Source organism: Orcinus orca, chromosome 13 (genome assembly GCF_937001465.1).
Source record: "Orcinus orca chromosome 13, mOrcOrc1.1, whole genome shotgun sequence".
NCBI lineage: Eukaryota > Metazoa > Chordata > Mammalia > Artiodactyla > Delphinidae > Orcinus > Orcinus orca.
This window is the reverse complement of record NC_064571.1, coordinates 67,428,292-67,454,870: the sequence shown is the minus strand read 5'-3', so window position 1 is coordinate 67,454,870 and position 26,579 is coordinate 67,428,292. Positions and strand designations below refer to the sequence as shown.

Below are 26,579 nucleotides of genomic sequence, written 5' to 3'. Positions count from 1 at the left end.
CTCCCGGCTGTATACCCAGGATTGTTTTTTCCCTTAAACTCCTCCCAGAGTTTAGCCAATGATTCTCAGACATTTCTGTGTATAAGCAGTCCCTGGGGAGCTCATTACAATACAGATTTTCAGGCTCTGTGTCCATGGAGATCGGGACTCAGAATGTTTGGGGGTGACCCCAGGAATCTGCACTGTTGCAACAGCTGGTCTCGGACCAGACTACTTTTTAAGGAACAAGCATTAGAGCCTGCAGCAGGAAGTGCTGACAAGTGGCAAGGGCAGGAGCTGTGCCCACTGTAACCTCCTTTGTCTCAGGTTTCCCTGCAGATTTACAGAGTTGCACCAACTGAACTCTATCACGCTTTGGGTTTTAGTTCTGAGTCTGCAACTGGGTGAAATCTCCCAGCCTAGCTGGTTGCTTTCTCCAAGGTGTACAGAAATGTCCTCCAAGGGCAAAGCCCGGAAGCATGCTGCCTTACCTTGAACACCTCGGACTTCAGTGGAAATGTCCTGTCTGTTGCCTTTAAATTTTGTGGCAAGACAAAATTGAAGGACACGATGACATTGCTGTTTTCCATGCTTTCTGGCACAGAGAAGATGTACTGCATGTCCCTCTGGGGTCCTGCATGAAAAAGGGCAGTGAGTGGACTTCAGCTCGTCTCTGGCATTCCAGGATGGGACTGTGACCACTTCAGAGAGCCAGTTCAGTGTTGTGATGGTTGTGATGGAATCTCTGGCTTTGGGCTAATAGACCAAGGCCTGGGTCCCATTCCCCACAGTTACTAGTTGTGACACAAGCTTCTTTATTTTGTGAGCCTCAGTCTCCTCCTCTTAAAAATAAGGAGGGAAAGTATAGTTCCTACTTGGTGAAAATGTCTCTTACACTGTAAAGTTGTGGGCTATTTTTATAATAATAAGTGGAATTCCAGAGGCCTCAAGTATGCATTGGTGACAACCATGGAGCCATGAAATGGTGTCAATCCCCCAAGCATCAATGGAGACAGAGGAAGAGAGGCAGAGAGATGGCAATTCATAGAACTCTGCTACCCAAGAGTCCTCACCAAAGCCAGAGGGAGACAACTAACGTGAAAACCATTAGATTCAAATGCATGAGAGATCGGGACTTCCCTGGTGGTCCAGTAGTTAAAAATCCGCCTTCCAACGCAGGGGAGGCGAGTTCAATCCCTGGTCGGGGAACTAAGATCCCACATGTCGCCGGGCAACTAAGCCCACGAGCCATAACTGCTAAGCCCATGCGCCCCAACTACTGAGCCCGTGTGCCACAACTACCGAGCCCACACACCACAACTAGAGAGCCCGCATGCCACAACTACTGAGACTGTGCACCACAGCTAGAGAGGAGCCTGCACACTGCAACAAAGGGCCTGCGTGCTGCAACGAAACACCTGACACAGCCAAAAAAAACAAAACAACACAACCAAATGCATGAGAGATAATGTATGAAAAATAAATGAAGATGAGACAAGCTAGAAATGAATTAATAGACATCAGAAGGTTGGGGTACGATTGGGAAGCTCTGAAAGGGGAATAGGGAGACATAGAGGCCATCTCAGTCATCGGCTTTCTGTGAGGATCAAACGATGACACACTCAAGTGCACTTAGCAGCACAGAGCAGGTGCTCGCCGGCTGCCTCCCTTCCCTCTCTCCCTTGTAAGGAATTACTACAGATGGCACAATGTATAATTTTGGTCAGTTCATCGATCTGCCTAATATCTGGGGGTGCTGGCCCACAGTCAGACAGGTGCAGCTCAGGAAGATGAATCGGTAAACTTGCTGCCCGAGCGACTCGGTGGTTTCTTAGAATCTGTCCATGGTCTCCTGGTGACTAGGTTCTCTGACCAGCAGAGTGAAGAGCCTGCAGGCGTGGGGTCATTCAAGCATACATTCTCGACAGGCTGGTGCCAAGGTGAGGGAATGCACGTGTCGAGGTGCAAACACACCCACACACACAAACACACACGCACAACTATGTTGTTTGTATAGCTTTTCCTATGCAGGATGTGTGAGCACACTCAGGTTCATCTTCAGAGGGTGATATTTACATCAGTTGGGACCATCTTTCATGGAGTGCGTTTCCATGGTCCAGGCTGATTGGAACTTGCTTACATATAAATAGGCAGAAGAAGTTATCTCGGAAATCTTGACATGACATCCTGTTATAAAGAGAGACACATCACTTAATGACTACGGGTTTGTCCCATAACTTCACTGTACCTCTGCCTGTCAACTATAGTATCCGTTGATTTACCACCATCCTACCCAAAGGCCAGAGCCCCATTCTGGTTCCTTCGTGGTCAGATACACTTCTGATGTCTCCAGTGGTTGGAAGGACAAGGACAGAGTCAAATTATGAGTTCTTCAGGTCCCTCTCACGGCCAGCAAGACGACTGCCAGTCTCTTTCTGTCCTGGGTCCTACACACTGCTAAGAAAATCACCTTTCCCTAGGGCCCTTTGCCAAATGCACGGTTGGGGTCTTATCAGAATACAATGGATTCAACACCTAAAATCATACCTGTGATTAAAGTTGCGATACTGGAAATAGTCTTCCTCCTAATTTATATGTGTCCCTCTGATTCTTAATTACTTAGACCCAGTCTCTTTTTCACACATGCTAAATTTTATTTAAGTATGTCATTGAATAAACCAGACAACCCTTCAGAGAAATGTCCATCTTATTCTTTAAGATGTGAGCATAGGGCTGGGGATGTGTTGTAAAACATCTAGTCCTACATAGCTGCTGGGTGATGACACCTGACTAGAGTCAGGGCTGGGAGATTAACCCCCATGTTCCTCTCTTGCGATTCATGCCAGGAAAGACTGTGGCACTCCAGGGCTCCAAAAAAGATGGCAAAAGAAGTTACAGGCATGATAATCATGCATCCTGGTTTCCAGGAAACTGGTGGTTTCAAAGCTTTGGTGCCAATATTCCCTTCTACCATTAACATTTCCTGCGAGTTCTAACATTTCAGAGAGGAAATACCTTTCATGCAAAGAGAGAACACACAATTTCCTTTTCAAAGCTTTGGTGCCTTGGTGGAGAAAATAGCCTCCTTCTACCTAGATCTCTGAAAAGCAAATCTTTATTCTCACAAAAGTTTAGGGAAAAGGGTGGGGATTGAGGGTTTGGGCAATAGTTAAAGATTTAAAATCTAATTTTGAAAAAAGTGTAAGTACCAAAACTCGCCATCATCCTTATTTTCATACAACTGGCTTTTCCATCGGTCGTGGGTTTCCTGCCACTCCAGAGACCTGGGCGTGGAGAGACAGACCATAGGATGAGACTTCCTAGGATGTTTCATCTCAACCACACATGGCCCGACAGGGGCCCTTTGCACAGCCCTCCAATAGTTTCTGGGTGTGAGTGGACCGTGTCGCTCTACCTGGTGATTCTATGCTGATGGCTTCCAAGCTGTCCTCCAGCCCCATCCTCTTTCCTGAGCTTCAGATGAATACATGCTATGGTCCGTTCCTTGTCTCCACCAGAGCCCCACCGTGACCTTGACATCAACGTATCCCAAAATGTACTCATCCTCTGCCTCCTTCTATTGCCCAAGTGAGAACATGAAGGGTTATTCTCTCTCATACCCTCCACGTCCAAGCCATCACCAAATATTAATGATTTATTGATTCTACCTCCTAAACCCCTCTCAAAGCCATCGAATTATTTCCATCCTTATTGCTGTTTTCAAGTTCAAGAACCCTCATCTCCGTCTTGGACTGCTCACTGGTCTCCCGGAACTCAGTCCGGCCCGCTTTCCTGTTCATACTCTACACCTCCAATCAAAACAATCTTTCTAAAACAGAAGTCTGGTTAGGGCATTTCCCTGCTTCAAACACATCAGTGCTGCCCTTTTACTCTCAGGATGAACTTCAAACTCTGAAAGAGAACTTGGCCTCTGCCTACCTCTCCAGGTTTACCCGAGCAGCTCCCTGTCCCCCCGCCCTTGAACTGTACACTCCAGCAATAATGAGCGTCTTCATTTCCTTAGAAATACCTGTCTGTCTGGTGGCAGTGGCAGCACCCAACCCAGACCCACCTTGGCCTTCACCATGATGCTCCCTCTGCCTGGAATACACTTCCTCCTTTCAGTCCTATAACCCAATAACTTTTACTCATCTTTCCTCCTAAAAGGCACTTCTGCTGGGAAACATTCCCTGTCCCCCCTGGGGTGCCCTTCCTTTGAGCCTGCACGGCACACTGTACCACTCCCATCTCAGCACTTAGCACCCTGTGTTACTAGCGCTTGTTTATTTCTTGCTGTCCCCCATTAGACTCCAAGTGTCATGAGATCAGTGACCTTGCTCACCATTATATTATCCGTCACAGGGCTTTAACACAATGCCTTGGCACATAGTAGGATGCCATAAGTTTTTGCTGGCTTAATTAATTAATAATTAATAATTAATTAATTATTAATTATTAATAGTTAAAGCTGTCTACTTCATTGGGATAATGTGTTTCAGAAGCTAGTCCTAGAGTCTGCGGTGAAGGAGGGAGGCCTCACAGGCAGAAGGGAGCATCTGTCACTTCCCAGCCCACTCCTGAAAGTGGAGGCACACCCATAGGCGACGGCCTCCAAGGCACAAAAGTGTAATGAGACCCTTCTCTGGGACTGACTTGCATGGAGGGCCTGGGTCACCTCTGTGCCGGGAGAGCAACACAGGGACCACTCAGGCTTCTGGCTGCAGGCCGAGCCAGTCAGATGTGTTATTGTAAAATGGTAATTTTATAATTAAGTGATAATTACATTTTCTGCAGTGTGTAAGGGAAAATAAATGTAGTGTAAATCAATACACTATTGATTCATGCAAGTTTGTCTTTAAGTGTGTGTGATTGAAATTTCCATTATGGTTGAGATTAGACCACCCGCCCTCCCCATCCGTCTCCACTCCTTAAAACGTAGGGAAGCGGCTTCCCTGGTGGCGCAGTGGTTAAGAATCCTCCTGCCAGTGCAGCGGATACAGTTCGAGCCCTGGTCCGGGAAGATCCCACATGCCGTGGAGCAATGAAGCCCATGTACCAGAACTACTGAGCCTGCGCTCTAGAGCCTGTGAGCCACAACTGCTGAAGCCCCCGTGCCTAGAGCCCGTGCTCCACAAGAGAAGCCACCGCAGTGAGAAGCCCGCACACCACAATGAACAGGAGCCCCCGCTCGCCGCAACTAGAGAAAGCCTGCGCGCAGCAACGAAGACCCAGCACAGTCAAAAATAATTAATTAATTTTAAAAAACGTAGGGAAGAAATCGACCAGTGCACGGAGACAGTGATGATGCGGCCATATCGCTTCCTTCCAGCCCGGTTGCTGGTGGGGAATGGTGAACCTCAGTCCTCAGCCGGGGTACGTGGTCCTCCAGAGTAGGTGTGGCAGGGTCCATCCCCCGTCCCTGCTCTGCCCACCTCTCCTCCCTGCTCAAAGGCCTTTGTGAACCCCCATGCCTGTAGGTACAAATCCAAACCTCTCAGCTGGCACCAGGCTCTCTGGTTCCGGCCCCCGACACGTCTCCCCTAGGTTCCTCTCCCTCAGGCCGGCTTCTTGGCCCTGAACACACTACAGACGTTCCTGGCTCAGCGCAGCAGCCGACACTTCCCGCCTACCTAGGGACGGCTTCCAAAGTGAGTCATACTTTTTTTTTGGTTGAACTCCAGCTCAACCCCATTCAAGAAGCTTTCCCTGAACAGGCCCGCCCATGGGAAGCTTCTCTTCCCTGACCCCTGGGGTCCCTTATTGCCTTCACTGGTCATTTGATCTTTAGCCCGGGGGACGTGGGCAGAACGTCAGCTCACGTGAATTTCTTGCCTCTCCTACTCAAGGGGACTGTGCCTCTGACACCTGCCCTTCCTCCATTCCTACTGCAACAGCCAACCCCGAATCAGGGATTCAGGCTAATCGGATCCCACCCCGCGCCATATTGGGCAGCTTGGGGTGATGACTGGGAAGGGCTGGAAAGGGCCATGGATATCCCCAGGGAGGAAGAAAGGACAGAGGCAACATAAAAGGAGAGAGTGCGGCGGGGAGTAAAAATATTGTCCAGCGGTTCGTGGTTTTGCAATTTCATTCCCCTTCTGTGCGGGAGGAGGGGATTCAGCTGCGCTGTTCTCCAGGGGGCATCTGAGGGAGGTCACACCCAGGTTTATGCTAAGAATTCATGTCTCTCCCTCTCCCTCTCTCTCACATTCCTACCCTCCAGCCCCACCTGTGCAGGCGTCTCGGCTGGCGGGCACCGCCCAGCCTGGGGCATCAGGCTCAGGCAGGGACGGGAGAACTCTGCATTTGCCTCCAGAACACACTTCTCCGTGTATTGATTTTCACCTGCTTGAACGCCATGTATTTCCTTTCAGATCATGTTCTCCCTCGTGCTAAGCTGCCACGGCTGGCCAACGTGTCTCGACTCTTTCCGTGGATCTAACACAGGCCCTCAGAGACCTGCGGGCAGGCTGGGCCTTGCTGGCCGCTGAGAGGAGCCAGTCCCCTGTGGCTGGCCTGCCATCCCTCTCAGGCCTGTCATCTCGTTCTTAGTCAGCAAAGGGGTGGGGACCAGGGATCCGTCCTCCTGGCAGCTGGGAAACACCAGCCCAGCTCTCCGGGAACTACAGACCACACAGCGGGGGCCCCATAGGTCAGCTGGGTCAGCGAGCAACTGCCTGGGACACGGCCAGCAGAGGCATCTGAGACCCACGTAGCTTTGTTCACTCCTACCGCCAGCAAGGCACTGGCTGCTCGCGGGAGTCTGGACCAATAGGGCAGGATGGATGACGCAGGTCGACTGAGTCAAGCAATCAGCCAGATCTTTGCCTCAGCTCCCCAGCTCCCCCTAAGATGAAGTCTTTTCCATCCTGATGACATGGCATCATCTGGATCAGAATCCCATGGGCTCCTTTTATGGAAGGAGACTCCTTCTCTCCATCTCTGTCTGCCAAGTAGAACTTGACTCCTGCCCTACCCTACCCCTCTTTTAATTTCGTACTTATTCTAGGTATATGGGTTCATCGCTCAAGACGGCTTCCTTCTGGAGGACAGACACTGTCTCTTGTCATCTGTATGCATCCCACAGCACGCACCCAGCACAGTGTACTTAGTCCGGAGTACACAGCAGGTGTTTAAATGATGCTTGGTGAATGGCAGCACGGGAGTGTGAGTTTGACTGAAAGTCACACACAGGTGTGAGCTGGACAGACCTGCAGTGAGATCTACCTGATGCCCTCATGGGTCAGAATGCTCTCCAAACACCGGGTCTCCATGAAGGAGAGAGAGAGGTTTTCAAAAGCCGTACCTGTCACTCCAGCACCCTCTCCATTCGCTCTCGCCCCAGGGGTTCCACAGGCGGATAAGATATTCCCAGCCGCTCCTGTACTGAATCTGCAAAGAACAGAAAAGGAAAACTGTCAGTGGTCTCCAGCAAGAGTCAGCAGAAGGGATATGAATGCAGCTGCTTCTCACCTCCAAGGACTAATTTAACTTCTGACCTCATTTGGCTGCAGCAGGAAAAAAAAATCAATGTCTCTGCCTGTGTGGAGTTGGAATGAGACCGAGGAGAAAACGGTCCTTCTTTCTGTGCAGCACCTTGAAGGGCAGGCGCAGCGTCCTCAGTCTGTACGACTGCATCCTAAAACCTGCGCCAGCTGAGACAACAGCAGATAAATAGCACGGATGGTGCCATGGGCTGCAGAGGGGAGATCTTTATGGGTCTCCAGCCTCCTCCATGCCCTGTCACAGCCGGCATCTCTATTCCACTCAAATAGCTGTTTCCTTGCTGGCGGCCCCTTGGGAGCTGTGCTGGGGTCTCCACAGCACTGTCCTGAGCAAGGCCAGTAGGAGGCTGATTTGAGCACGACCAGGACCTTTGAGGCCTGGGAGTGGAGCCCTCCTAGCCTGCGGCCCCGGGGCTGCACCCGGCCCCCCCGGCAGCCTGCCTCTGTCAGCGAGCAGGGCATCCCCGTGGCCTGAACGTTCCTTCCTTGCCCAGGGGATCGCATCATCATCTGTCCCAGATACAGCGGCCGGCACACTTGCTCCTTCAGACCACTGAGGCCAGAGGGCAGGACTGTTTGTTGAAAAGTTACAACAAAACAATCACAACCCTTTGAACTTAAGTTCCTGGATCCAGGAGGCCTCCGCCTGGTGAGAGGAATTAAAGCATGATTGAGTTGTGGCGGCAGTATTGATCTGTGCTAATGTTGTCTGAGGAGACAGAGGCCTGGAGAGGTGAGGAAGGGGCGGACTTGTTCACTGATTCCAGGTCACAGGAGAAAGTCCTGAGTGGAATATTCCCACGTGGAAAAGAAACCCGTGTGTGGAGGCAGGGCTTGGAGACAGGCCTGGCTAAGTGTGTGACGTGCACTACGGCCTACCATCCTCTGAGGCAGATATTCATATAATCTTCGTCTTGCAGAGGAGACTGAGCATCAGAGAGGTTAAGCAACTTTCCCAAGGCCACAGAGTAAGTGGCAGAGGAGGAACTCTGATCCCAGCCACTGTCAGTCTCCAAAGCCCAGGCTCTTAATTTTGGAATTGGGAGTGGATAAAGGATACAGCTGCTCCAGGGCCCAGCTCATTCTCACATGTGGACGAGACCCTGACCTTGCACGTAAACCCTGGGCCAGCACGTGATTACCAGTAGGGCAGAAGGAGCGATGTGGTCAGACAAGGGCCCAAGAACCCAGCTTGGGTATGGTTCTTTTCTTGTCTACTTCTGTCTAGCTGACACTGCAGTGGAAGGTACTCTTTTAATGCCGCATGGGATGGGGGTGCCCCTCTCTGCCCCCCACCAGGCACCCCAGGCTTTGCACACAGTGTATTCTTAACTGCCAGCATGTGACGGAGCCCATGGAACAGGGACGTGAGAAACGGGCGCCTGGTGGCCCAAATAGCTTAATGAGCCAACCTCAGTGCCTAAGGGACAGTCAGGGGCTCAGGCAGGCACAGGGGAGAAGAGTGGCCAGTGCCTGGAAGGGGCTGAGAGCAGGGCTAAATGAGGCATGCAGAGAAACACGTACCCCCTGGCCCCGGGGAGTCACTGACCCAGCTAGGTGCATAGTAAAAAATGCCAATTTCATTTATCTTCCTGTCTGTGTCTCACCCAGAGGGTGGATGAGCAGATTAAAAAGCTCACTGCATTTATGGGCTGGTTTAATCTTAGCACTTGTGGTCAGAGTTATAACCTCCTCTTTCTGCAGGAAGAACCTTTAATCAAGTTCTTGGGCGCTTGTCTGACCGTGTCACTTCTTTTCGACAGTGCTCTGTTGGTGATCACATGGGCCTTGGCCAAGTGCCTCAGGCGTAACCTTCGAGGCTAAGGTCACAGCTGCATCTGAGAATGGGCGGCCTTCTTGCTTCACTCTCCTGGCTGCTGACTGTACCCTGACCCTGGTCAGATCTCTCAGAAAGGGTGCCACTGGGAAGAGGCGATCCAGGTTATCTGTCCAAGGATAATAATTCCTTGAAAGTATTCTCTTGAATGCAAGTTCCAGAGGCAGTTCATTGTTACTCCTAGAAAAAAAAATGGTTTCATGGCTAATGGCAGACTAAATCCAAGCTGTACTTCTATTGTTAATACAGGCCTTCTCAGAGCCTTTAACATGTGAACATCCGAATACTGCTTTCACAGAGCATCGCACCAGGCTGGTGCTCCTTTGAGCACAGGCAAGAGTGGCAAGAATGGCGGGAGTGGACGCAGGACACACGGTCTTCATCACCTACTGTCACAGGAGTGTCCTGTTCAGACTGCTGTGTGTTATAAGAACAACTCAAAGTGTGTGCTGTGGGGGAGGAAGCATCCGGGCTGTGAGCAGAATCGTCACGAGCCCAAACCCCAGCCAAGCCGGCACTTCCACTCCCCAGTTCACCTCCATGACCTTGGCCCTAGGTGTTCACTTGGCTGCTCTATAGGCCGGCAGTCACTGCCATCCCCATGGCCAGCCTCTGCGGGACTCACATTCCACGGCCATCTGGACCTCTGGATACACAAGTCCCTTCTCCCCTGCATTCAGAGGAGAAAGAAAGGCTGTCTCAATGTATGAAGAGGGCCTTGCCAGGAATGGCCAGCACATCACACAGGTACCATGGCTCCTTCCTTCCATGCCCAGCACCGATATCACTCATTGATCACAGCTCTCTTTTTCCAAGTCCGGAAGCAGAGCCCAAGTCTTGTCAACACAGTAATCCAGGCAGCACTGCCTGGATCAAGGCTGGCACACAAGAAAGCTGACTTTCTCTCCCTAACCTAGACTTGTCCACATCCGGGATGGGGAGCTACGGGGAGCAGGATGTCCATCCGTGGCCAGATGTGATGATGGTATTGTCTGTCTCCACTGAGAATTCAGAGAAGGGCAAGGGAGATCCCAGAGGAAGGGCATCTGGGGCCACTGGGACTGGGATCTCTTATGGCTTCCGTTTACCAGGGCCTCTTCCTTGCTTGTGGGAAATGTCATTTGAGCTCCTCACATATTCTGTGATGGAGAATCCGTGATGTCATCCTCATAGGCCAAAGACAAATGCGTTCATTCACTCATGCGAGCGCACTCCTCACCCACTGACCCAGCAGGCATTTATTAGGGGCCTGCTCCCCTCCAGCTGCTGTGCAGAGGAGGCATTTTGGTACTGATTTCCTTAGGCAGGAAGGCGAGAGAGAAAATATTGCCTCTGGTTTTTTTGTTTGTTTGTTTGCTTGCTTTTTTGTTTTGTTTTTTAACATCTTTATTGGAGTATAATTGCTTTACAATGGTGTGTTAGTTTCTGCTTTATAACAAAGTGAATCAGCTATACGTATACATATATCCCCATATCTCTTCCCTCTTGTGTCTCCCTCCCACCTTGCCTCTGTTTTGCAGATTGGAACATTCACCCAAACACAAAACAATGGAGTAACTGGCCTCAGGTCAATGGACAGGAGAGACAGATTGACACGCAGAGAGGGAAGACAGATATGAGAAATAGGCCATAAATAGAAGCTGATACTCTGCGTTCCTCGGCCCATAAATACCTGTGAAAAATGGACCCTGGGGTTTGCGACACTGTCTCTTATGACCTAGAAGACATGATCAGACCTCAGGAGTTGTGAGAACTACAGAGATGGGGGAACATTTGTGGGAAATCATCACAAGGCCAGGAAGTGCTGTCCCTGCACGGCTGTGTGATAAGCATAGATGGGAACTCAGGAGTCGTGGTGTCTGGGCCCAGCCATTTCAAGCAGCTGTCTCACCCTGGCCTTCCCCTCTCGGGTGTCGGCTTCTCATTTACGAATCGAGGAGGCTGGACTTCAGTAGTGTTTTCCAGACCAAATGCTACTGCACACACTGATGATACGCATTTTCGTCCACCCAAAGCTGGTTGCTGCATCACGGGGAAAGACTGGTCCCCAGCAGCCGTCCTCCGCTCATTCATGGGAATAAAGTTCTAGCTGGGCACAGGGCAGCCCAGCGAGATGCTATGTTTCCCAGACAACGTTGGGCCTCAGGGTGGCACACGACTAGGTCCAGACTCATTGGATCTGAGAGAAAATGGTGTGTGCCTTTACTGATACGTGCCTTCCTTAGGGATGTGTAAGTGTCCCTGGCCTCTTTCTCCTCCCCGGCTGGGAAATGAGGGCACCTGAGGCAGCTGCCCTGGGCTCACAGATAGAAGCCCCATGTTGCAGATGGCAGAGCCAGCTACCAGCTCTGGAATCACCTGCCTAGCTGAGAAGTGAACTTGATCTTGTCTGAGCCCCCTGCATTTTCGAGTGTCTTTGTCAGAGCAGTTCAGTTGGTATGTAACAAATAAAACCCTTTTGGGGCAAAATTTTCTCCAAAGTCAATTGGGTAGTTAATTCTGCTTTCTTTTTGGGCTAATCCCCCAGCCTAGTTAGACACTCTGCTGTCTGAGGCCATTCAAGGATAGTAAGATTTCTGGTGGGTCCCTGGGGGATGAGGATACTGGGCACCAGAACTACTGGATGAAGAGAGGGAATGAGGTTGTCCATGATGGGCCTGGACACGGTGGAGGCAAGGGTGATCACTACTTGTTTCAGCTTCTTGGGCTCACCGAGGCAAGTGATTCTGACTCCTGTGTAGGGGAGCAAGAACCCTGGGGCACCGTGTTCACGGAGAGCCTTACCTGCTCAGTGCCAGTCACTGTGTAGGCAGGCCGACTCACCAGCCCGTTTGCCATCCTCGTGGACTCAGTTGTCGGCTTCAAAGGAGAAAAGCAGACCAAGCGTTAAACATTCACACATTCTTCAAAAAGATAGAAAAGCACCATTCAGTCAGCAGCTGGGCTGTGGCCAGATGAAAAGCATCCCTGACTCACGTTGGAACGGCACGTGTTCCTGGATTTCTTTCCTAGAGAGGCAGAGTTTGAAGGCTGTAGGGTGCTTGAGGCCCCAGCATTTCACACCTCAGGAGACCACCCCATGACGGACAGAAGGCCACCAAGTCCTGAGGACGTGGGCTGCTGGCTTCTCCAATTACTTGCTATCAATGAGACACAACACAAGACATAACTTCTGGGCATTTTGTGGGAGTTGGGAAGATCTACCACCTCCAAGCTATGAGGAATTGGGGTTTAAAGTGCATTCTGGTTTCATGTGGCATTTCAGACTAGGGGTGTGTGACTCAAAGCCCACATGGTTAAAGAGGGAAGGAATTGTCCTCAGGGATACGGTGTTGGCTGTCTCAGAACAGACTCAAATAATTTGGAGGGTCATTCAGGCTTTTCAGAATGGGGTACTCTGCCTTTGAGCTGCTGCCTTTAAAGCCAGTGAGAATCAAAGGGCCCCCCGTTCACTCTGGACCCCACTGCTTCCGGTCACAGGGAAGCACTAGGCAAAGGCTTCAGTATCAGACGACAGCGTCTGAACCCCTGCTCAGCCACTCACTGGCTGTGTGGCGGTAAGCAGTTTACTTAGTCTCTCTGAGCCCATTTCTTCTGTAAGTGAATTCTGCGATCCCTATTTCAGATGGAGGGCTATCGTGAGGATTAAATGAAGTGGTGTCAGTAAAGCACAGCATCAGTGCTCCGTGATGGTCACTTGGCCATTCCCCTGAATGGGCCAGTGGCTGAACACTCCTGGGCGAGGAAAGGCTCAAACCAGTGCAGCGAGATTCCTGGTCTACTCACCCCGGCCAGGGTGCTGCAGGTCATCAGGGAGCCTGCCTCGGCTACCATCTTCACCACTGTCATCAGGTCAGACGAGGAGGAACGCAGGCTGATGCTGGTGACCACCCCTCCCGTGAGGTCCACCATCAGGGAGGTAGCCATGGTGCAGGTTGACATAGGACCCATGAAACCTGGGAGGGATAAAGGCAGATCAACCCCTGTGGTGCCTTTGGTGCCCCAGAAAGGGAGGTTGTACCCGGACCTCTGCATATTTCCCAGGAAATGGACTTCCCAACCACCCCCGGGCTACGGCAACCTGCCCACCTTCTGTTCTCCTGGATAAAGAATCTTGCGATATGCCACCATTATCGCTTCCTTCTCCTGGTCTCCTGGGCCTGGGGAGCCCCACAGGTGGCAGCATTGTACAGAGCTTAGGAATGCAGGTGCTGGAGCCACAGGCCAGGGTTGAATCCCAGTCTCACCAGATACTTAGCTGCTTCACCTAGACAAGTTACTTAACCTCCTGGGGCTGGGCTTAGCATAGTGCCTGGCACAAGGGAAGCCTTTAATAAAGACTGGCTATTATTATAATAAGGATCCACTGTTTCAGTATGGAGGTTCCTTAAAAAACTACAAATAGAACTACCATACGACCCAGCAATCCCACTACTGGGCATATACCCTGAGAAAACCATAATTCAAAAAGAGTCATGTACCACAATGTTCACTGCAGCTCTATTTACAATAGCCCGGAGATGGAAACAACCTAAGTGTCCAGCATCGGATGAATGGATAAAGAAGATGTGGCACATATATACAATGGAATATTACTTAGCCATAAAAAGAAACAAAATTGAGTTATCTGTAGTGAGGTGCATGGACCTAGAGTCTGTCATACAGAGTGAAGTAAGTCAGAAAGAGAGAGACAAATACCGTAGGCTAACACATATATATGGAATCTAAGAAAAACAAATGTCATGAAGAACCTAGGGGTAAGACAGGAATAAAGACACAGACCTACTAGAGAATGGACTTGAGGATATGGGGAGGGGGAAGGGTAAGCTGGGACAAAGTGAGAGAGTGGCATGGACATATATACACCACCAAACGTAAGGTAGATAGCTAGTGGGAAGCAGCCACATAGCACAGGGAGATCAGCTAGGTGGTTCGTGACCACCTAGAGGGGTGGGATAGGGAGGGTGGGAGGGTGGAAGACGCAAGAGGGAAGAGATATGGGAACATATGTATATGTATAACTGATTCACTTTGTTATAAAGCAGAAACTAACACACCATTGTAAAGCAATTATACTCCAATAAAGATGTTAAAAAAAAAAAAGGATCCACTGTTTCCTGTTTAACAACAGTGGTAAGTACTGGTTGTGTGCAGGGTACCTTGCTAGGCACTGAGCGTTCAAAGATGGATGAGACCCTGTTCCTGCCCTCCAAGAGCCCACAGTCAACAATTGTGATGCTCGCTGTGGCCATAGGCAGCCTCTATTCTTACTCTGTGTGAAGTTTGACCCAGAATCCCCATTCCCATCCTCAGAACTAACCCACTCCCCCCAGAATCACCAGTGAGGTGATGTCACTGAAGGTAACACAGGTGAGGGTGAGGCTTACATAACACATCCCCAAAGCAAACCACCTAGAACTCTCAGACCTGTTCTCCAAAATGCCTCTTCCGAGACTTCCTTGGTGGTCCAGTGGTTAAGACTCCATGCTCCCAATGCAGGGGGCCCGGCTTCGATCCCTGGTCAGGGAACTAGATCCCGCATGCTCCAAGTAAGAGCCCGCATGCCACAACTAAAGATCCCATATGCCGCAACTAAGAGATCCCGTGTGCCGCAATGAAGATTCCGCATGTGGCAACTAAAGATCCTGAGTGCCACAGCTAAGATCCGGCTCCGCCAAATAAATTTTAAAAATAATAAATATTTTAAAAATGCCTCTTCCCACCCTCCCATGGGGTTTCTGCTTCTGGACCCACACCCTGAGAAATGCCCTGTCTTATTGCCCTATCTTGTCCTCCTCCCAATTCTCCCCCAGTCACCTACTAGACAGTCTCCAGATTCAAGAGCCAATCTGCTCAGCCCAACTGCTGGCCTCCCCTCTCGTGAGCTCTCCTCTCGGGCGGGAGGCTGAGCTTTTCAAGGCCCCCTTTCCTCCTCCGGGGAATGGGCTCTTGTGGTCGTGCTGCCAGGTGAAGCACGCACAGCACATGGAGAGGGTCTGGATTGTGGAGGTGTGCTTGCTGTGAGCACGATCAGGACAGCAAGTCCATGCTCACCTGCTTCTACCGCCAAACTCGTCCACCCCTCCACAGCAGCACTCACCACCCACATGCTCTCCCCTTAGACGGACACGTCGGGTTGCTTTGCCTTCCTTGGGTGTCTATTTGCTGTGAGAGCGCGTGGATCACCTTGGAACAGAGAGGAAGTAACTGGGGGTCCCGGGAAGGCTTCTGAGAGGGGTCACAACCCTGAACTGAGTTTTATCCAGGTCTGGACAGTGGGATGGGCATTCTGGAGAGGAAGAATCAAATCAGGTAGGCTCCGGAGCCGGAAGGGCGTGGTGGAGTGGGGGTGATGACGGACTGACTGGTATTCCCGGGAGAGAGGACGGATTGATCACTCACAAGGAGAACCACTGAAGCAGGGGCCACATGAGGTCAGATTTGTGTTGAGAACTCAAGTTCCTGTCGATGGGGTGAACTGGAAAGGTTCCCATGGGCTCCTAAAATATAGGCAGGGCAAACCCACAACAGCATGGAGCTGAGTCAGGCCAGGCATGAGACCCTGCCTCTTGGTGTCAAAGCTGTCCAGTGGGCGTGTTCCCACACTGCCTGGTCACTCAGGCCTCCGGCCGGGACCTAAGCTTTCCTGTCCCTGACGGGGAAGCAGAGGCCAAGCCCCATACAGGTTGGTAGCCGCAGAAAAGCTCCAGCTGTTGCTTGCTTTCTGGTGACGCAAAACCACGTGGGGGTCAGGCGTGGGTCCACCCTGCTGCTGCCTCTACTGGGCCCGAGGCCTCGGACAAGACCCCTCTCGGTCCTCGGCCCTTCACCTGGATCAGCTCTGGGGCCCCTCAGACACCCCTCTCTCACCATACTTCCACCTCTGCAGTTCTCTCCTCCTGGGGTCCCCCAGAATTCACGTAAACTCACTTCAGCAAATACAGATCAAGCAACCGCTCTCAGCAGGACACCGTCCCAGGCACAAACACCATGGACGGCGTAGAGAGTCTTGTGTTAATGAAAGCAAAGGCCACAGAACCCAAGGGCCATTCTACAGGAACCAGGTGGCAGATGGATCTCAACTCGTTATTAAACTGGTTCTAAGTCTTATCTTTCTGTCTCTCCCTCTCTCTGACCAGGGTTGTCTGGTATTAGACTCTTATCTCTGCAGTGTTTTTAGTCAACTGCAAAGCTTCGATCGTGCCTAGGTAGGTCTCAGCGTCTGACTCACTTGATTTCCCACGTTTTCTGGCTCTGGGTCCTAGATTAAGAGGGCTTTGCTGAGGGTGCTGGAAGATCACCAAGACTAGGGTTCTGGAACCCATTCCAGAGCCCGCCAGCGTGACCTCCCGTGTTGCCACCCCCCGCTTCTGGCTTCCAACAGAGCTTCACTGGAGCCACACCAGGAAAGCGGCTGCTGGCTGTGCCCCGTCACTCCAGGGCCACTGCCTCAGTGTCTACGGGCCTCGTCTGACGGTCTGATGTCATGCACCTCCCACTCTCTGCAGTCACCACAGAGACACCCAACGCAAGGGGAGGGACCCATGGCCAGTGGCCCCCTCTCGGTGTCTTCCACAGCCTCCTCTCGCTGTGTCTCCACGATGCCCACGCAGCCTGTCCCAGCAGCAGCTGGGTGTTTCGACAACGAGCTCTCCCTCTCTGCTTTACAACACGAGCTCACAGAGCCTGCTCATGCTTCAGGGACAAGTCAACTCTTCTTAGCTCCCTTTGCTGCCAGGAAATAGAAGCGGAGGGAAAGAGGGAGAGCACTGTGTTCGCCACACCTGTCACTACGCGTGTCACCTGAACCCAGGAATTCTGAGAGAGCCTTCTTCTCACCCCTCGGCTTCCGCCTCATGTTGGGGAAACGTCTCCATGCCTGGCAGGGACGTGAGAGGGGGAAGGATTCAGATGTCAAATCGGGATCCAAAAAGGATGCTGAAAGGCTATAATTCTGAGCCACAGAGATTCCAGAAAGGATGCTAGGCAGCTTACCAGACCTTGTCTCCCACTCTCCTATTTTATGACCTCTGGGGAAAAGAACCCTGCAAACAAAGATTTTTTTTCCCTCCACATCTGACTCACTTGACCAATTCATTTCTGACTCCCCAGCTGCAAGAATGGTTGAAAGTTTGGGATCCACATGTTCACTCGGTATTGCCTACACCCTTGGAGGGAAAGAGGACCATCTCCACCTGGACAGGTGGGTTCTCTATGCTTGCGCTGTGGTCCCTCTGTGCCAGACACTGAGTTCCAAAGACGCAAAAAGACAAATCATTTTCCTCTAGGACTGACAGTATCAAGAAATGATGGAAAAGCACGTGACAGGGGAGGACAGACCTGATCCCAGCTTGGCCTCAAACACGGTGTGACCTTGGGCAAGTCATTTCACTGCCCCTCCCCACCCCAAGCCTCAGTTTCCTCATCTTTCAAAGAAGGTAGGGTTTGATGCTGACAGAGGCTCCGTCTAGCTCTGATGTGCTGTAATTCTATTTGATTTCCTCCTGCATTCTATAACCCCTTTCTTTGGATGGAGGGGAAAGCTTTTAAATTGCTTTGGAGTTTGAAACATTTTCTCCTGCACTAGATTTCTTCAGGCAGTGGAATGTGGATTCTGGGTCCAGTTTCCCATTTCTTTTCAAGCTGAATGATTGCTTTAGGTCAGCTGTTAACAAAAATCGGGTCAAAGTCATCATTTCATCTGCGAGCTTTCTAATTCTCCAAGTGAACTGCCATGCTCCCCCCTTTCAATAAGGAAAAAAAAAAAGAGGCCCTGGAGTGGTGAGCACTGAATCCACCCCGGAAAGATAATGGCAGTGTTTGCATAAGTAGCTTAGAAGTGAATTAACCTCCCCAAACACATGGATTGCTTCATCCACCTGCCTGTTTTCTGGGCTTCATTCTCAAATGCTAACGACCAGCTCTTCCTGACACTGGAAATGAGCAACAGCTCTAGTTTTGCACAAGCTGGCTCAAAAGAAAGAATGCACGAAAAGAGCCCTTGAGATGTACCTCCAGAAGGACAAGGACTGGGGTAGTCTGCGGGGTCATAACCACTCCTCAGGGCCCAGGACTGGATGGGGCGGGGTCTTCAGTCTTGCCAAATGATGTCACTTGATCAGACGACCAAAAACCTCAGTAGACTCAGGTTAATCGCTTACACCTGCCATCACATCACTCTTCAGAGCCTTGGCTTCCCCACTTGTCATTATGAGGCATTGGTTAGGAAGATCTTTGGGGAACGTGATTCCAGGACACTCTCCACTATTCATTTTTCTCCTGAAATGTGTGGGCCCCTGACCTTTTGTCTCCTAGCATTGGCTTCCAGCTCTGATGTGTCCCTCACTTGTGTAGGTCTTGATGACAGCGACCTCTCACACACACACGTACTCTTGCACACCCTGCCTGAGCCAGCGTGAGCGTCTCTCCCAGTGCCCAGCACAGTGCCTGGATTACGATTAAATGCACCATACACAGCTGTTGAATAAAAGCAACCCAAATTGCCTAAGTGAAACAGGTGACTTGGGGAGTTTATAAGTCCTCGAGCTTGTTAACACCAGAAGGTAGCCCCTGACTCATGGTGTTTGGACCATATAATAATAAACAGCTCCCGCCCTGCCCCCAGTCATAAATGCAATCTCACGGCAGCCACACCAGGTCCCCAAGTGTCCCGCCCGGGTCACTGCTCAAATCACCCCCCCCCCTCATATCTCCTCTCTCTTTTCTGAAATCCTACCCATCCTTCAAGGCCTCGCTCAACGCCACCTCCTCTGTGCAGTCCCAGCTGAGTCTCTGTGAGTCAGAACTGCTGTCTCTCTCCTCTGCCCCTCTCAGCAGACTTTGAACATGATACTACATTTTATTGGGGCCCGTACACCAGCCCTTACAATAATACCGTTGTCAGTGCCTATTTCTGTCCAGCTCTGCCCTGCCCACCCCTCGCCATGTGTCTCTGGGTCCCTCCTCTGGCTCCAGCTGAGCCTTGCGCACAGTGATTATTTATGGAGGATGCCCAGCGAGGGGGCAAAGGCTCTGAAGCTCCCAGGGGCATCGCTTGCATTGAGCAGAGCTGCCAAAAGTCTTAGCGCCGGCTGGTGGGGAGCGTCAGCCGGGGCAAGGGGCTGGGCAGGCAGGGCCAGCATCCAGGCCCTGGGCAGAGGGACGGGCCCATCCTTACTTGGCGTAGGCTTTCTCCAGCAGGCTCGGCCAGAACTCTTGTTTGTTGCGAGGATTAACGAAGTGCTCATTGTTCAGGACAGGTAGGCGCTCGTCAATCACCACTTCCACCCGCTGGCCACACTGCCAGAACTGGAGGAGAGACAGAGGAATATACGCCTTAGTAGAGTTGGGGCAGGAGGGAGGTGCTGGCCCCCCGACCCAGGCCAAAAGATAACCACCTTTGCCACTTAACCACCACAGTGCAACAAGGAAGTCTATCCAGACCAAAATCCCAGCCCAGGTTGGCGCACGGGGGACCGGACTGTCACCTCCACTGACAGGTGAGTCACAGATCAAGTTAATCACGGAAAATACAGCAGGGAGGAAGGAGTCTTGGGCTCCAGCTGGACTTTGTGGCTGACTCCTGCCTCACTTTGGCAAGTCCTTTGTGAGATTCAGGCACACTGAAGACTCTCCGGGTACATCTCGTCTACAAAATGGCAGTAGGGGGAGCAGATGCTGAGTAGCAAAGGAGAATGGGAGATATAGAGTGTTGTGATGGGGAAGGAGAGCCTTTAGGGAGCTGAAGGCTTGAGAGAGGAGGCAGGATTCCAGCAGGTGGCGAGGCGCAGGGAAGGCATCCCAGATGCGGCGGCGACAATGTGGGCGGAAGCCTAAGGGCCGAACGGTGAGGTTGCTCGGGACTGAGCAGTTACAGCCTCACCCTGGCCCTCCTCTCCTCACGTCCAGCTGTCTCTGCCAGCAGAGCAGCCGCCATGAAGCGGGCTGGCACTGTTGCTGCTAAGCGTGCAAATGAACCAGATGCTCCTCTCCAAAACAGAGTGGTTTAATCTTCAGCATTCAACTCTTAATGGTTCACCCGGGGGCATTGCCAAATGAGGATAATTCATAACAAAGCCAGCTTTTTGGAGTTGGTTTGCTGGTCTCTGGATCAGCAACAGGGCTTCTGGCTTCAGGCCTGAGTCTTGACAAGATTCAGGCAAGCCTCCGATAGCTGGGCTTGGAGTAAAGCTGGGTGGATGCAATCCATCATCTGCTCGGTGGTGACAGGGAGACTTGCCCACAGCTGGATGTCCCAGATGTTGGGCTTTTGCATACAGATGAGGATGCACTTTCGAAGCAGGGAGGGAGACCAAGACAGAGATGTCAGTGGAGACAAGACAAAGAAGATGTCCTCGCAGTCTTTAATGACAGTGCACTGGAGCTGGTGTTGCCCCAGCTGTGGATCTGCATCCCGACTGCAGTAAGATGCACAGGAGGGTGAGGCTGGGAGCCAACAGGGATGCTATTACAGTGAGATCGTGAAACCTGTCCGAAGCATCAGGGACGCTAACGCTAGCTCCTTGAAGGAGGATACTAGAAGGACAGGCCCATCTGGATGTGGGGTTTAATTGGATAGCAAAGTGTAGTAGGTGGTATCCAGTCAGTGGAACCGTGCTCCAGTCCTGGTTTTGTTTTTTTGTCCCGAGCAATAGATATTGGATAAGACACTTAATTCTCTGTGATTCAGTTTCCTCATCTGTCAAATGGTGGTAAGAGTAAGAGCTACCTCCTACTGTGATGGGATCAGATGAGTGTGTGAAGGTGAGATCACAGGTTTGAAAGTAAGAACTGTTTCTCGATAGGCTTTTCGTTCAGCACTTAGGTTAGTGCCTGGCACACAGTAGGCCATAAAGAATGAGTGAGTCCTGGCTTGAACGAGATCCTCTTGTTGGTTCTACCCTCACTCACATCTTCCCACACCAGTAATGCTGACCAGACTTGTTCTCCCTATACAAAGGGAACCTCAGATAAGATCATTGTTCCCAAAAAGGATGAAAATGGCCTGACTGGTGGTCAAGAATGAGGCCACCGATCTGTGTTTCCTGGTTCACTGCTCTGGGTGAGGAGGGCTGGCGCCTGGATAATGTCTGCGCCCGTCAAGAAGCTGGCTGGTGCCATTGAGCCAGTACCCAAGTGTCTGAGGGAAACCAGAAGTGTTTTGGGCAAAGCATCCAAGTTGCCCAGGCACTGGGCCCTTTCCAGAGAAGAGTGCCCAAGCTCAGAGTGATGAGATGTACAGAGGTCAGCACTTGTAGCTATTTCTGAGGAACTGTGGGACTATCTTCACCACCCAGAAGGGCAAAGCATGTCCAGCCTGGGCCTCAGTTTGTCCTAACTACCTGTCACCCCACCAACACTTGCACCCCTGAGGTGAGCCCAGACACAGCTAAACACTGCACCCTCTGGCTAACTCCTCAGTGTGACCCTTGGACCAGCAACATCAGCATCATCTGGGAGCTTGTTAGAAGACCTAGCATGCAAATAATTGGACTTCAGGAAGAGAGAACAGGATAAAGGAGGACACCCAGAAAAAAATGGAGGGAAACAGCTGAGCAGAAAAAGGAGGCAGGTCTTCAGAACAAAAGTGCTCACTGAATTCCAGGCAAGATTAATCTTGCCTGGAATTCACGCATCTGGACATTTCTAGAGAAATTTCTGAACCAAGGAGAGAGATCGCCTCATATAAAATTTGAGAGAATATGTTGCATACAAGGTCAAGAGAATAGATTAGCATTGGATTTTTCTTCTGCAACATTGGGGAAGGTACAAGACAATCGAGAAATGTTTACAGATTCTTGAGGAAAAGGAATGTAATCCAAAAATCCTAAACCCAACCGAAATATTGTTAAGTAAGAGCAAATGAAAAATACTCATGTAATCTGAGGAAACTATTCAAGGAACTACTCCTACCAAATGTGGATGAAATTAGAACAAAAATCTTAAGAGGAAATGAAGGCTGAAAGAAACAATGGTGAGTAACGAGTTTTGAATATTCTTTGGACAAGAAATATACTGGTAACGTAGTGAAAATGAAATTGATAGTGAAAGGATGAGCAAGGATATAATAGGGAAATGTAAGTAACAAGAAGCTGGAGTAGCAAGGTGAATATCAGATAAAGAGGAATTCAAGTTCAGAAGCATAAATATAGCAAAGAGGGATATTGTGTAAGGTTTATTGCAACAACTGGAGAGCAAGAACATAAATATTTGGGCACCAAAGAATACAGCAGGAAAAGTATAAAGCCAGAACATGAGGAACCCTCCAAACTATAACTTTGGGGAAGAACTTTAACTCACTTCTTTTAGAATATGACAAATCAAATAGACAAAAAATAAGCCAAGATAGAAGAGATAATTGCAGATTATACAATCTGCAAATCAGGGAGCTTGATTCCATATATCATGGATATATTATCATGGATAATATATACTCTTCTCATATGTCCATGAAGCATCTATAAAAACTGTTGTGGACCTGGCCATGAATAAAACTTTAATAATTTCCCCAAATGTGAGAGTTTATGAATTATATTCTCTGATCATCATCTAATAAGTCTAAAATTCTACAACCAAGAGGTGATCCCCTATAAAACTTAATCAAAACTAAAAACATCATAAAAAAGCTAAAAACATATTAACTTAAAATTAATAAAAGACATTTGATATTAAAATCGATGAATACAGAAAAGATCTGAGAAGGAAAATTTTAGTCTTAAATCTTTTATCATGACGAAAAAAAGAAAGAAGATTAAGTGTATAGTTTCAGAAAACAAAAAACCAATAAAATTGACCAGGAGAAAGTAAATGGGAATTAATAAAAATAAATTGAAATTAATTATATGGAAATCAAAACCTTAAAAGAAAAAGAATAGAAAGAACAATGAAAATTGAAAATTGAGTCATTCAAAAACTAATACGGTAGATTGGTTGGATTAAGAAGAGCTGGATTAAGAAGAAAAGGAAAAATAAAAATATAGTTTAGGATTAATAAAGTTGACTTAATCACAAATTAGAAGAAATAAAATAAATTTTCAGAGAATTATATAAGCAACTTTGGTGCAATAAATTTGGAACCACAGAAGAAACAGTTGGTTCTCTTGGCAAAATATAAATTTCAAGAATTAACTCTAGAAGAAATAAGAGGCCCAAGCAGATCAACAGCTATTGAACACATCAGAAGAGTTTAAGAAATCATATTTAAAAAGGAGATAGAGGGGCTTCCCTGGTGGCGCAGTGGTTGGGCGTCCGCCTTCCGATGCGGGGGACACGGGTTCGTGTCCCAGTCTGGGAGGATCCCGCGTGCCGCGGAGCCGCTGGGCCCGTGAGCCACGGCCGCTGGGCCTGTGTGTCCGGAGCCTGTGCTCTGCAACGGGAGAGGCCACAGCAGTGGGAAGCCCACGTACCGCAAAAATAAATAAATAAATAAATAAATAAATAAATAAAAAGGAGATAGGTCCAGACGATTTAACTATTGCCTATTTTACTTTTAAAGAACAGATAATCAATGATTAACAGCCATTATACAAATTATTTCAGATCAAAGTAAATCTCAATAGGTTCATATTAAAAAGCAAGCATAACTCCATAGTAAAAACAACAAACAATGGGAAGCCAATTCCACATGTGATACAGATGTAAAAATTCGAATAAAATTTTTAGCAAATTTAATCTAACCGTGGATTAAAAGAATGACAAACCAGGAAAGTAAGTCACTAAAACCAAGAGACAGCAGGATTTTGCTCTTGTCACTCTTATTCAAAATTGCAACCTTCTAATTAATGCAACAAGGCAAAAGAGCAAAATAAGCTCTATAAATATTAAAAGAAGAGACAAAATTATCTTTGTGGATAATATTAGATAACTAAAAAAAAATCCAGACACTACTAAAGAAAAAAATTAGAACTAATAAAAGAATTTGGTAAGGCGGCTAGATACAACTTAATATAAAACAAGGAACAGCTTTCCTCTTTTTAGCAACGTCTAGTTAGAAAAATCATTCATATTAGCTACAAACTTGTAAATTATCTGAGAATACATTTACCAAGATGGGTATAGCATGAATATCAAAACATAACTATAACATTTTACTGAAGGGCATAAAACTAGTTCCAAATAAATGGAAAGATATACTGTCTTTTTGGAAAGGAATAACTACAGTAATAAAAGTTTGATTTTTCCAAATTAATACATAAATTTAATGCTGCTCTATTCTGCATCACAGTGGCTTTTCTTTTCTTTTCTTTTTTTTTTGATACGCGGGCCTCTCACCGTTGTGGCCTCTCCCGTTGCGGAGCACAGGCTCCGGACGCGCAGGCTCAGCGGCCATGGCTCACGGGCCCAGCCGCTCCGCGGCATGTGGGATCCTCCCGGACCGGGGCACGAACCCGTGTCCCCTGCATCGGCAGGCGGACTCCCAACCACTGCACCACCAGGGAAGCCCAGCTTTTCTTTTTAAAATAGACACATGATTTAAAAATTCTCATAGAAGAATAAATGTGCAAGAATCACCAAGATAAAATATTTTTGGGGCAAGCATAATGAATAATGAAGGAGGACCTATGCCACCAGATATTACAGCTCATTCTAAAACTACTGTAAGCAAAATAACCAGATATGGCACAGGAATAGACAGACAAAATCTCAATGACGTACAGGGTTCTTGATGAATGACTCTTCTCTTTTGCTGATTGTTTCTGCCATTCTTTATATTTACATGAAAACATTTTAACTCTCATCCTCCCTATGTGTCGTCAGATCATGAGCCAACACAGAGTAACAACACATAAGTGTCTTTTCCACATCTCGGGCTGCCAGACCAACAGAACTTTCACGACGGTCGCCTTCCTGTGCTCACAGAGAATCCCATTTAAGGAGCATCCCAGCAGCACACTTACCGGAAAATGGAAAATCCCTGTATATTGGTATGAAAAGCTTTGGTCCATTAGGATCTTCTGCAGATGCTGTGGGTTCTGTGTCAAGGAGCCCAGTGCTGCCAGGAACCAGCAATCTCCTGGGAGGGGACATAAGCCATGAGAGCTGCCTGGACACAACTGGAAGACCCATCCCATGTACTGCACAGCGTCAGCATACCTCCTTCTGAATAATGCATTTTTTTCTGTCTGAGAGAGGAGAACCAGAAGAAAGATTCATTGGGTTCAGTTCCAAGCAAAATAGAGAAGGTGATGGTAGTGGTTATGGAGATAGTGGTAGTGGTGAAAGGGGTGATGGGGGTAGAGGTGGTGATGGGGTGGAGTAGTGATGGGGTGGTGGTGGTGATGGGAGTGATGGGGGTAGAGGTGGTGATGGGGTGGTGATGGGAGTGATGGGGTGGGGGTGGTGATGGGGTGGAGTAGTGATGAGGTGGAGGTGGTGGGGATGGGAGTGATGGGGTGGGGGTGGTGATGGGGTGGAGTAGTGATAGGGTGGTGGTGGTGGTGATGGGAGTGATGGGGGTGGAGGTGGTGATGGGAGTGATGGGGGGGTGGTGGTGATGGGAGTGATGGGGGTGGGGGTGGTGATGGGGTAGAGGTGGTGATGGTGTGATGGTGGTGATGGGAGTGATGGGGGTAGAGGTGGTGATGGGAGTAATGGTTTTACCGAAATAGCACATACAAAGTATATAGCACAGCCTTGCAGAAGTTCAATTAACGTTTGCTTCCCTGATGCTTCTCTCTACTCAGTGCTCAGATTAAACTCTGTGTCTATTTGCTCCTTTTCTTTGATAATTGCTCTCCCCAAAGGGCTCTGCACACCCGCTACTGAGCCGACTTCCAGGCTGAGGGTCTGGGTGTGAACAGTCCGTCCACAGCAACACCGAGGGTGCCAGCCTTGCCTCCTCAGAAGATGGGGCAGCATTCTGGGGGTCTGGGTGGGCACTGCTCTTGACCCCCCCTACTCTGAGGCTGACTTTGGGCAGCCTGCGTCAATCCAGGGCTGGGAAGGAAGAGGTTGAGTTCTTACCTGCCTCCCCCTGTTGGATGTCGAAACTGCTCACACCTTCCAGGATGAAGTGAGGCTCTGATTTACCCTTCAATAAATCCTTAGAAAAGAGGGAGAAAAGCCATGAGCATCTTTCATTCCTCTATCTCCCAGTGTGCTACCCAAGACATCACTCTCTTTGTCTTTGAGGGGTAGAGGTTACTTCTTTAAACAAGTGTTTAAAATATGAGGTAGGAAAGCTGCCCTCATTCGTCAGGTTTTATTGCTAACAGCAAGGCAGATGTCAAAAGGGTGTAATGTAACTGACCAAATAGGCA

The 26,579-nt window shown here is 49.3% G+C and overlaps 1 protein-coding gene across 1 annotated transcript in view; it reads right to left on the bottom strand.

Moving 5' to 3' along the window:
* Positions 1-26,579, bottom strand: part of CAPN13 (calpain 13) — a 68,254-nt gene that overhangs the window by 29,058 nt on the left and 12,617 nt on the right. The window contains 11 exon segments of the mRNA XM_049695810.1: positions 471-613; positions 1,676-1,809; positions 2,056-2,166; positions 3,189-3,263; positions 7,286-7,371; positions 12,106-12,180; positions 13,108-13,231; positions 13,233-13,277; positions 19,499-19,629; positions 25,218-25,333; positions 26,284-26,362. Coding sequence (XP_049551767.1) covers positions 471-613; positions 1,676-1,809; positions 2,056-2,166; positions 3,189-3,263; positions 7,286-7,371; positions 12,106-12,180; positions 13,108-13,231; positions 13,233-13,277; positions 19,499-19,629; positions 25,218-25,333; positions 26,284-26,362 — 1,119 coding nt within the window.